Consider the following 12010-nt stretch of genomic DNA (forward strand, 5'->3'; position numbering starts at 1 on the left):
AAACCCCCAAAACAAGCGTGACTTCTCCTGACTCACTAAACAAGAGGAGTTGCAGATGTGCTGCCCTCTGCCAACACCACTGGGCAGATTAGAAGTCCAGCCTGCCCGTGTCACTTTGAGGTATTTTGGAAGTAGCGAGTGGAAAAGCTGGCATTCTGGAAATGGTGATCATGACCTGAACAAGAAGAGTGCAGCATCACTCCAGGCCGGCTAATCCCAGAGGTGACGTGGCAGCGCTTGCGTGACAGGCTCTGGCACGCTTACAGCCTGTCCAGAATCCATCAAGGATGTCGGCTGCCAGGAGACAGTCAGAAGGGAAGACTGAATTAGCTCTGAAGCAGCGTGCCAACATTCGCCATCCTATTTCATGCCTTTTTTTTCCTTCTCGCTGATGGCATCAGCTGAATTCTTTATTCGCACCGTGAGGTAATAACAACACGTACGAAATTTGAACCGCATGCTGAGGTGACCATCTGCATGTCCAGTTACCATGTCCAAAATGGTGGTCATTGTGCTGTCTGGCTCACACACACACACACACACACACACACACACACACACACACACACACACACAACAATTAGCTGAAACTATCAGAGCACTGCCATGTATTTTAATTACTAAATACTTTCCTTTGCAGAACCAGACTTGAATACAGTATGGGAGATACGTGAGATCACTGGATTGGGTTTAATTCGCTGTGGAAGATCACCTCCTTAGACAAGCATCATTTTAGTTGATAAATATGTGCACTACGCTGGCCAGGAGACACGTTACGCTTCAAAATGACCATGAGACATTCCCAAACCTGACAACATCACAACATTATCTTAACACAACGTCGATTCACACAACACCATGACTAATAATGATGATTGGAATTGATCGTTAATTGTTGTGGTGCATTTTGTCTTGTGTTTCATTTTGTTTTGTCTTCTTTATTTTGTCTTGTGTTGTGGTTCATTTGTTTTGTGTTGTGGTGCATTTTGTCTTGTGTTGTGGTTCATTTGTTTTGTGTTGTGGTGCATTTTGTCTTGTGTTGTGGTTCATTTTGTCTTGTGTTGTGGTTCATTTGTTTTGTTTTGTGTTGTGGTGCATTTTGTCTTGTGTTGTGGTTCATTTTGTCTTGTGTTGTGGTTCATTTTGTCTTGTGTTGTGGTGCATTTTGTTTTGTGTTGTCTTGCATTTTGTCTTGTGGTTCATTTTGTCTTGTGTTGTGGCTCATTTTGTCTTGTGTTGTGGTTCATTTTGTTTTGTGTTGTGGTTCATTTTGTTTTGTGTTGTGGTTCATTTTGTCTTGTGTTGTGGTTCATTTTGTCTTGTGTTGTGGTTCATTTGTTTTGTTTTGTGTTGTGGTTCATTTTGTCTTGTGTTGTGGTTCATTTTGTCTTGTGTTGTGGTTCATTTGTTTTGTGTTGTGGTTCATTTGTTTTGTGTTGTGGTGCATTTTGTCTTGTGTTGTGGTTCATTTTGTCTTGTGTTGTGGTTCATTTGTTTTGTTTTGTGTTGTGGTGCATTTTGTTTTGTGTTGTGGTTCATTTTGTCTTGTGTTGTGTTTCATTTTGTTTTGTGTTTCATTTTGTTTTGTCTTTTGTTCATTTTGTCTTGTGTTGTTGTGCATTTGTTTTGTGTTTCATTTTGTCTTGTGTTTCATTTTGTTTTGTGTTTCATTTTGTTTTGTCTTTTGTTCATTTTGTCTTGTGTTGTTGTGCATTTGTTTTGTGTTTCATTTTGTCTTGTGTTTCATTTTGTTTTGTGTTTCATTTTGTTTTGTCTTTTGTTGTGGATCATTTTGTCTTGTGTTGTGTTTCATTTTGTCTTGTGTTGTGGTGCATTTTGTTTTGTGTTAGTCATTTTGTCTTTTGTTGTGGATCATTTTGTCTTGTGTTGTGTTTCATTTTGTCTTGTGTTGTGGTGCATTTTGTTTTGTGTTAGTCATTTTGTCTTGTGTTGTGGATCATTTTGTTTTGTGGTAGTCATTTTGTCTTGTGTTGTGGTGCATTTTGTTTTGTGTTAGTCATTTTGTCTTGTGTTGTGGTGCATTTTGTTTTGTGGTAGTCATTTTGTCTTGTGTTGTGGATCATTTTGTTTTGTGGTAGTCATTTTGTCTTGTGTTGTGGATCATTTTGTTTTGTGGTAGTCATTTTGTCTTGTGTTGTGGATCATTTTGTTTTGTGTTAGTCATTTTGTCTTGTGTTGTGGATCATTTTGTTTTGTGGTAGTCATTTTGTCTTGTGTTGTGGTGCATTTTGTTTTGTGGTAGTCATTTTGTCTTGTGTTGTGGTGCATTTTGTTTTGTGGTAGTCATTTTGTCTTGTGTTGTGGATCATTTTGTTTTGTGTTAGTCATTTTGTCTTGTGTTGTGGTGCATTGGTTTTTCACTGTAGTCATGTTCGTGTGGTTATCTTCTGTTTGGTGTCTTTATTATTTTTGTTTTTATGTTGTGGATCATTTTGTCTTGTGCCGTGGTTCATGTTGTTTTGTGTTCTGGTCATGTTATACTCTTCTGCATCTCTCTGCCACTGTACCACACCAACATTTCGTTTACTCCAGAAGATCAGTTCTTTACCGGTCATATACCATTCATATTACATTTCAAATTATGGGTTTAAACCTCATCTTTTCTTCCAAAACCACAGAACACACAGCAGTTACAGTATCCTGTCGTACAAGCTTTGCCTTACTGTACCGTCTAGCAGTGGATTAGTTCCCTTTGGGGTGTTAGCAGATGCATCAGATTGCATGCAAAGATAAATACAAAGTAAATACAGTTTTATCAGATGATTTGTTTTTGTGTCTTCCTCACGCGAACAGGGGGGAAGAATTCAGCGGGGCTTTAAACGATTCCACATTATGTTGGGGAAAATAAAGCACGGCTTATGTACAAATGTGAAATGTAAACGTTACTCAGTGGTTTAAGAGCTCCTTCTGCTTATTGTACCGTTACATTTTCATTGCTTTCATTATCTGTAAGCGTGCATCCCAAGAATGCCCATCCTTCTAAAGACGAATGAACGTAAAAGCTATGCTAATTCATTCTTATGTCCCAGATCAATAAAACAACAAAGGAGAGTATTGATCTGAGACCTTTTATGTAACATAGAAAACTCATAACTAATTCATAACTAATAAGACGAGGCATGCTTTGGAGCGCGGTGAAGAAGAGGGCAGATCAATACGGTGATGTCACTGTATATTGGGCTAACGGCTAATCATTCCTCCAGTGGTAAAAAAACAAACAAACTTTAGAGCCAGTCTCTACAGCCGGGTGCACACGGTGCGATTTTCAATAGTCCTTTTACGACTGTCGCTTGTCAGACTGTACGGACGCGATCCCCGCCGTAAGCCGTGTCACACTGTAGGATTATTGTCACGCTGTTGTCATTAATGTCAGTCAAGACGTGAAAAACCGACGCACGCAAGAAGACTCGGAGAAGCCACACTACAGGACTGCGCTTCAGATCGTCTGACACAGCCGGAAATCGGATTCGATCGCAACGGGAACACGTCAAACTAGCGATGCAAGACTACAGGTTTTCACCTAGGATTACAGGAGTCTTCTCGGATTCTCCAAATTCGTCTCGGACGACCGAATCGTGGCCGAAATCGCACGGCGTGAGCCCGGATCAACGGAGGGAAAAGACAAAGAACGCTCTATCGTGAAACAAATTCTCATTTGTTAAGACGGCGGTCCCGCGATTGCGTCAGCTCTCGCTCCGTACGATTTCCCGCCCGACGGTAGCTTTTTAAAGTCGGTCTTTCATCTCCATTCGCGGCGATATTTAAGAAACGTGCACTCTTCTAGAAGAAAGGCACTAGCTTCAACATCAAACTTAATCAGCTGCCTGACTGTACACAAAATACACAAGTACGGCTTCAGCAGGAGCAGGATGTTCGTGCAATCAGCTTTCTGTCAGAGAGATATCTCTCTGTGAAGCCTCCGGGCCAGAAGGCAATTCTTCCTATCGCTCTTCCACACCTGCGTGCCATTACGACTTATCTTCCGCCGGTTTCCTCAGTGTCCCTTTCTAGGTCTCCTTCAATTTTATACTTATTAGGACTTTGCTTCTCAGGCCCTGACGGGCTTCTATTCAGTAAGCAGCTGCCACGTAACCAGATGGGTGCTTTCTATAAAGTTTAGCATGATTGTTGCTACTTCCAGGATTAGATACTGTACAGTAGGACTGTGTCAAGGTCAGTGGTGACGGTTCACTGGTGAGAGTTATCTGTGCTTGAACTGTCGTGACAGCGTCTTTATCAAATAAAGCTAACAAAGTATTCCCGCCGGAGGTTGCAGAAACCAATCTGCTAATATATTCACTAGTTGCCGCTCTGGGGATGTTGATTAGTTTGGACTGTGGAGAAAAAAACGTGAGGCAGATGGTTAAAAGATGCAGACGGATAGTAAAAAAGAGGCAGGCTTTGATAGAAAAGACGTTGGAAACGTGTCGCTTTTGTGGACAGGAGCGCACGAGAGTGTTTCCCACCCAACCCCTCCCCCGCTCGAAAAGCTTTCTTTTTGTAGTCCTTTAAAGTTAAATAAAATCGAAATAAAAACGCTGCACTGTGACACAGTGAAGTCGGCTGGGACCAGCACTGTTAAAGTCAGATCAGGGGTATATCCCGGTTCAAAGAAGCCAACACAGACTGGTTTTCGGATGCTACCGATGCTGAAGTTGAACGCGGTGGAAAAACCTCCCATACGCCGCTGTAGACATCGCGTCCGCTGTCCATTATTAACCTATAAAGAGCTTCCTTGCAAGGCTGCACGCTCTCCGTTTCAAAATCGATGCTTTCTTTCATGAGCTCATCCAAAAGAGTGCATTTTAATAACTGGTATCTTTAAAAAAAAAAAAAAAAAAAGTGTCATGTGATAGCACAGAGATATTATTTTGCACATTTGTTATTCATAGTTAAATAACAGGTAGGAAACCCACCTCCACCCTGTGTGTGTGGAGTTTACATGTTCTCCAGGGATTTCCTCTAAGTACTCTGGTTTCCTCCCCCAGTCCAAAGACACGCGTTGTAGCCTGCCTGGGATTTTCAAATTATCCGTAATGTGTAAGCGATTGTGCCCTGTGATGGGTTGGCATCCCGTCCAGTGAATTTTCCATCCATCCATCTATCTTCTATAGCGCTTATCCTTTTCAGGGTCACGGGGAAACCTGGAGTCTATCCCAGGGAGCATGGGGCACAAGGCGGGGTACACCCTGGACAGGGTGCCAATCCATCGCAGGGCACAATCACATACACACTCACACACCCATTCATACACTACGGACACTTTAGACATGCCAGTCAGCCTACCATACATGTCTTTGGACTGGAGGAGGAAACCGGAGTACCCGGAGGAAACCCCCGCAGCACGGGGAGAACACGCAAACTCCCCAGTGAATTTTGTTTTTCAAAATGCTTCCAGATTCGATGTTTTTAAATGCAAAACGTAGAGAGAAAAAAAACAAAACAACATTGTGATTTTGATCTAATTCAAATATACTACATCCGTATTCTTATACTGTACGTCTGTCAGCTTCTACGCTGGAAATGTCATTTGTAGCCAGCGTGCTGCTGTTAATGGACGTGCAGTTTGACATGTTCTTTGCTGTACAAATTAAACAGCCTAAAAACGGAGATTTCCTTAAGACACTTGATGCTTTACCGACGGAAAAGATGACTACATTTTTGAACTACTGGTTGACTTGTCATAATTTCTAGTCGCGCAACCTCTAATTCCTTATATTCCATGTTACAGTGTGCAACCATCCAACACACAACCCACCCAAAATGCCAATTTCATCAAAACTGTAAGAAGAATTTGTAATTATGTCACTGAACCGATCCCCCGCTCCCCTCCGCCCTCCCCCCTCCCCACCAACCCTGTTACATTAGTACGTGCACCCATGCTTGGGGAGCAAATGAAAACTTTATACCACCTTGTAGAAAGTGATGAAGCATGTGCACTGACATTCACAGAAAAATAATTACTCTGTGTGCCGTCCTGAACAGACCGGACAGTAGTGAGAGATAATTGGCTTTCATAGTTTTGATTAAATTCATTGATTTCTTCGTTTTCTTTCCTGCGGCATTCCTCCATGAACTATAAATATGTGCCGAAAATATTCATTGACCTTCCAATTGGTAGCTGGTTATTCTGCAATATAATAAAGATGACAAATCGATAAGGGCAGTGTTTCACAATTCTGGTCATGGAGTCTCCTTGAACTGCAGATCTGCAGAGCTGAGTGTTTTCCTTTTAAGAGCATAACTCTTATATACTTTAGAACGTTCGCCTCACACCTCCGGGGGTTGGGGGTTTGAATCCCGCCTCCGTCCTGTGTGTGTGGCGCTTGTATGTTCTCCCCATGCTTCCGGGGTTTCCTCCGGGTTCTCCGGTTTCCTCTACCAGTCCAAAGACATGCATGGTAGTCTGACTGGCATGTCCAAAAGTGTCCGTAGTGTGTAAATGTGTATGCGATTGTGTACTGCGATGGGTTGGCCACCCCCGCCTTGTACCCTTGTTCCCTTGGATAGGGCTTCAGGCTCCCCGCGACCCTGTGTACGATAAGCGGTTCAGAAAATGGATGGACGGACGGATATCAGGTTTGACGGAGGCAAGAAACGTAATAAAATGTGCAATGGATGCATCAGTACTGAGAAAAAACAACCAAATGAACCCCACAAAATCCAATCACACTCTGAGAATAACAGTCTCCATCTTAAGTATTCGTCACATTCATCACATTTCTTGTCAGCAGGTACACGCTCACATTCCTCCCTCTCAGAACTGCATTCCTCTCCTACATTCGTTTTTACTGTAATGACTTTAAAGACTCTATGTCACGTACTGAACAATACGCTTTAAGACAAATACCTCAAAGACGCTAGGACTTTCTGGGGTTAAAGATCCCACCTGGAACCCTATACACTTCAGAAAAGCTTCCAAATAGAATTGTCCAGCTGCTAAACATCAAAAGAAGCCTTTTTTAATTTTTTTCTAAGCATGTAAGACCAAATCTGAGTCCCTTCATCATTCCCCCATCACGTAAGTGCATATACACCACTCCACTGTTCTAGCTCGATTTGAGATATAACGTATATGTTATGAAAACGCCGTGCGCAACCTCGTCATCTAATATGATATTCTGTATCTGTCTGAGCTCCTGTGTCTGAACTGCTGACCAGAGCTAACCTTGCACAACACAAAGCCTGCTTTGAAAACCAGCTGCTGAAGCACTCGGACTGATCTGGTCTGAAACACCCCCCCCCCCCCCCCCCCCAGTAAAGTACAGTAAAGTAACCCCACTCGACTCCTATAGAATTCACATTCCTGCTACTATACTAATGACATTCATGGTGTGACCTTAATGCTGCTGTGTCAGAGGAACCTGTACACTCTGGGTCACGCCTTCAAGACACACAGGGTCAGAACCAATGCGGACAATTTCTGGTTCTGAATCAGTGTTGCTTTTTGTCATGTAGACCGACATTGAAGGAACCGTAATGAGCACAAATACAGGCCTGTGGAATAATATCTAATACGATGAAACCATGTAAGGAATCAGCAGAAATCTTTAGAACATATCATATTGAACATGTTATATTTCGTATTATGCACGGCAGGTTTATGCTTAGCTTGCTGTGTTTTGGTACAGCATGACACTGTGATTGAGCATACCAAGGGCAGAGGTTCTTCAGGTGTCCCTCTGGGAGAACCCTTAAAGGTTCTGTGTAGAACCTTTTACCCTACCACCTGTTACAAAGGGTTCCGAGTACAAACTGTGTTGGAAGCGAAGAACAGTTAATTATCCAATGAACCCTGAAAGAACCCAAAGACAACTCTATTTTTCGTTAGTATAGTACAGTATAGTGTAGTACAGTAAAATGACTATTCAAATAATTATCGCACACACTAAATAAAGCATTTTAGCTTTACAGCGAGGTTTGGCACGCTAACTTTGACATGTTACTCCGAAGTGCCCGCGTTCTCCGTGGGAATATTCTCAAGCACGACCCAGACAGACATGAGAACTAAACCAGCATCATGTGATCGAATGGATAGTATCAGCAAATGCACTGAAGGACATATCCGTGCAGTCCTACGCACTACAGCATCTCCGAGCACTTCTACAGCAAGCTGGGGCTTTTCTCTCTCAGCGTCTCCGTTAGATCATAGGTCGTCGTGTGACAGCGTGAGAAAAGCCCTTTCAGAAGCTTTGAATAAAGGGCTTCAGACTGCAGTGTAGTTCAAAGCTGCTGAACTATCCACAAACACAGAGCTCGACTCCAAAGAGGTTTTAATGAAAAGGATTAAAGAAATAAAATAAAACGCCTTCGTTCCAGCAATCTGTTTGATTTTTTTTTTTTAAAAAACAGTACAAAAGTGATTTTAACGAGTGGATATTGAACAAACAAATGTGGGTCCTTTCCCAGCTGTAAGATTTACAGCGTGTGAGATTCTCCCCCTTTTAATTTCTTTAAGTACCTTGTGATGTAAGTGGTTTTGTGCTGGTGAGGCATGCCAGTTCCTGCAGTACAGCCAATACAGGTGCAAAACACACAGCACACTTCAATTAACTGGAAGACTATATGATATTAAGTCTGAGAAAGTCAATAAGGCAGGGCCAAATGAGAACAAGTCAAGGACAAGGCCATGCAATATATATATATATATATATATATATATATATATATATATATATATATATATATATATGCAAAGCTAACAGCAGTCTAGAAATAGGTTGAGGCCAGGGAGCTTTTTCATTTACCAACATCAGAACTTCTTCAAGCTTTAAAAAAAAAAAAAAAATGCAACATGATCCATGCACAAAAATATTGATCTGTGGAATGTGTCTTGGACCTGCGTAACAGCTGGATGATGGATGCACAACTACTGACCCGATATGCACAGGGTAATCTCATTAAGTGAAATACAGACCGCCCTGTTTACGGAAGTAGGATATTTTGGGAGGGGAAACGCACGCACGCAAGCACGCGAGCACGCGCGCGCCTGGCAACAGTTGGCTACAACTGGCGCGCAAACGCAGCAAAAATGACCAGTGTTTAATATATATTATATAAAAGGAAAAAAAAACTTGGAGTTTTATTTCCCAGGACACGAATACACAACATATTCAGCAGTGTATGCATTAATAAGCTGTTAAGTTTTTAAGTGTGCGCGTGCAAAAACATGCCCAGTTTCTCATTACGCATTGGGGTTATGGGAATGGAGAAGACGCGTTACCTCCGTTCTGAGCGCCTCTCCGTGCTCGAGTATGCTCACGAAGGGGATTTCCAAAAACGACGACATAAATTCCACCTGCACGAGTTCGTCTTGGCTCTGGGGGAAAGCGAGCACCGCTGAGACCCCCTGCACCACTATGGACTGGCACAAGCACCGGAAGAGCGACTCGGGGTCACCGCCGGCCGGCTCGCGCGCTACCACGTCCAGACTCAGGTTGTAGGGCAGGATTTGGCTTCCGCTCTCGGCCATGGCGCTGAGCGCACGGTCCAGCGCGGCTCGCACGCGCATGGGCCGCCGGGAAGGCAGGAGCACGCCGAGGCGCACGGTGTGACCGACCTGGGCGAGCACGCGGCACGGCTGCGGGTGCGAGTGGACCGGCACGATCATGCACTGGAGCATCACCTGGTACAATCCGAAGCTGAAGAAGTACGCCAAGAGCCCGGGGCAAATCAAATTCATCCTGCTTCGCTCTCACGCGCAATGAGGCATGATCAAAAGATTGCATTGCTTGCCTCGTGTTGCGTTCCCTGTCCCTTTCTTTCCTTTTTTTTTTTTTTTGGCTTAAAAAAAAATCCTTTATTTTCAAGGAAAGGAATGTGCGGGTGCTGGATGGAGTTGCGGCACGAATGTGTGGGATGCAACGGCTCAGGAAAAGAAGGAGGGAGGAGGGAGAGCGATGGGAAGGCGGAGAAGTCTCTCCAGACAGACACGGGACAGACAAGACGAGTTGACAAAAAATTCCAAATCAGATAGATCTTTGTGTGTGTGTGTGTGTGTGTGTGTGTGTGTGTGTGTGTGTGAGATTAGTCAGTTTGTCAATTATTTATTTGACCCAGTTGCAGCCAAGTAAACTTTCAATCAAATCCTCCCCAATTCTGGAGAAGCAATGTGAGTGTGTGAAAGTGAAGTGAGACCAAATCAAATGTATAGTCCTACAGCTATAATATCATAATGTCTTTTTAGAAGGAGAGAATCACATCGTATTAATTCTTACGTCTATTAACGTTAGTCATTCAAATGGATCATCAATATTCGATTATTGTTCCTGTCAGGTGCTCCGAGACGAAAAGCTGAAGGGATCCTCGGAGACATGGAGGCGCCGGGTGAAGCTGAACATCACTGGGTGACGACAGCACACGACTGCAACCAACGACGCGCCTCCGACTCGCTTCACCGGATCGATTCCTTCTGTCCGGTTAAACGACTCGGACCATTTTATCCTTGTTTTGATTCACCGCTCGGAATATGTCCGAGTTTCCACCTATATCTCTACAGTTACCAACCATGACAGTTTCATACAATGGATTTGTTTATAGAACTAATAAACAGATGAACGATCCTGTAACATGGAAGAAATTGAGGTAAAAATATTCCATACATTAAATGATGTAAACAATAACAATTCATCAGCAAATATGCATACATGACCAATCAGGAAAAACCTACTGTTGTCTAACTTTGGACATTTTTGTTCATTAGAAACGACCCAATTACTCAGTGCTTCGTTCCGATAGTTTTATTTATTATGTGTAACAACCTGGGAAAAGCCTTCAGTGAGGTCGGTTTCCCTTTTGCATGTATTTCACATTTAAAGATTTCATTCCGACTCTGGCGCAGGAGCACAGTAGACATTTGAGAGCGAGTATCTGGATATCTGAATTAATGAGGTTTAGATCTGTTTCATTATCCAACAACTTGATCAAAGTGTGACACTGACTGTGTGAGAAAACCTCACTTATAGCTAGCAATGTTTTAGACATTTTGAGGCAGAGTGTTTTTGTTAACCTGGCTCCTCACACAACACGAACAACAACAACAAAAAAGTCAATAAAAACAATTCTTCTGTCATTTTGCTGAAATATCGTAAGGTTATGGTTTCATAAAGTTTAATAAAGTGTGTCAAAGTATGTTACAGACAGAAAAACCATTTTGGCCAACACTTGATTTTATGTCTTTTTTTCCCCAGACTACCAAACATACAGTCAGGTCCATAAGTATTTGGACAAGGATACCATTTTTTTGGAATTTTGATTTTGTACACCACCACAATGGATTTGAGATTCGAAGCATTTGATATTTCTTTGCCTTGAGAAGCTCTTGGGTTGATTTCACGGTACGTTTCGGGTCGATATCCATCTGTACTGTGTCCTCTCAGTTTTTCAGCATTTGACTGGATCCGAGCAGAAAGTAAAGCTCTATACACTTCAGAATTCATCCTGCTTACTTCTAACAGCATTCACATCATCAATAAACACCAGTGACCCAGTGCTATCGGCAGCCGCACATGCTCATACTCAGGATCATGAGCCCTTCCTTTCCTTCTCCATACTCTTCTCTTCCCATCATGCTGGTACAAGTTCATCTTGCATCAGAATTGGCCAGTCTTTATTATTTATTTATTTGTTGTTGTTGTTGTTGTTTAATCTGTACTTTCTGGTCTTGAGTGTTACCTAAACCAGGGGTTCCCAAACTTTTCCAGGGCAAGGCCCCCCAATTGGCATTAACATTTGACCGACGCCCCCCTATTGCAAGATGTCTTTAAAACACATTAAAAATACAGACTTCTGAATATATCCCCCTTTTTTTTATTATTAATAATTACATCTTACATCTTTGCATTACATTACATTAGGAATTGATTGTGTGTGTGTGTGTGTGTGTGTGTGTGTGTGTATGTGTGTGTGTGTGGTTGTCTGAGAGTGAGAAAGAAAAAAATCATGCATTTATTTATTTTTCACAACAAATTGTTGAGGCCCCCTGGGCGCC

General features: G+C 42.5%; 1 protein-coding gene across 1 annotated transcript in view; it reads right to left on the reverse strand.

Annotated features, from left to right (window-relative positions):
• Nucleotides 1-10320, reverse strand: part of grin3bb (glutamate receptor, ionotropic, N-methyl-D-aspartate 3Bb) — a 59742-nt gene extending 49422 nt beyond the window's left edge. The window contains exon 1 of the mRNA XM_053634884.1: nt 9245-10320. Within this exon, the coding sequence (XP_053490859.1) occupies nt 9245-9703 (459 nt within the window). The 5' untranslated portion in view covers nt 9704-10320. The remainder of the gene's footprint in view (nt 1-9244) is intronic.
• Between the last annotated feature and the right edge of the window lie 1690 nt (nt 10321-12010).

This window comes from Ictalurus furcatus, chromosome 10 (assembly GCF_023375685.1).
Source record: "Ictalurus furcatus strain D&B chromosome 10, Billie_1.0, whole genome shotgun sequence".
Classification (NCBI taxonomy): domain Eukaryota; kingdom Metazoa; phylum Chordata; class Actinopteri; order Siluriformes; family Ictaluridae; genus Ictalurus; species Ictalurus furcatus.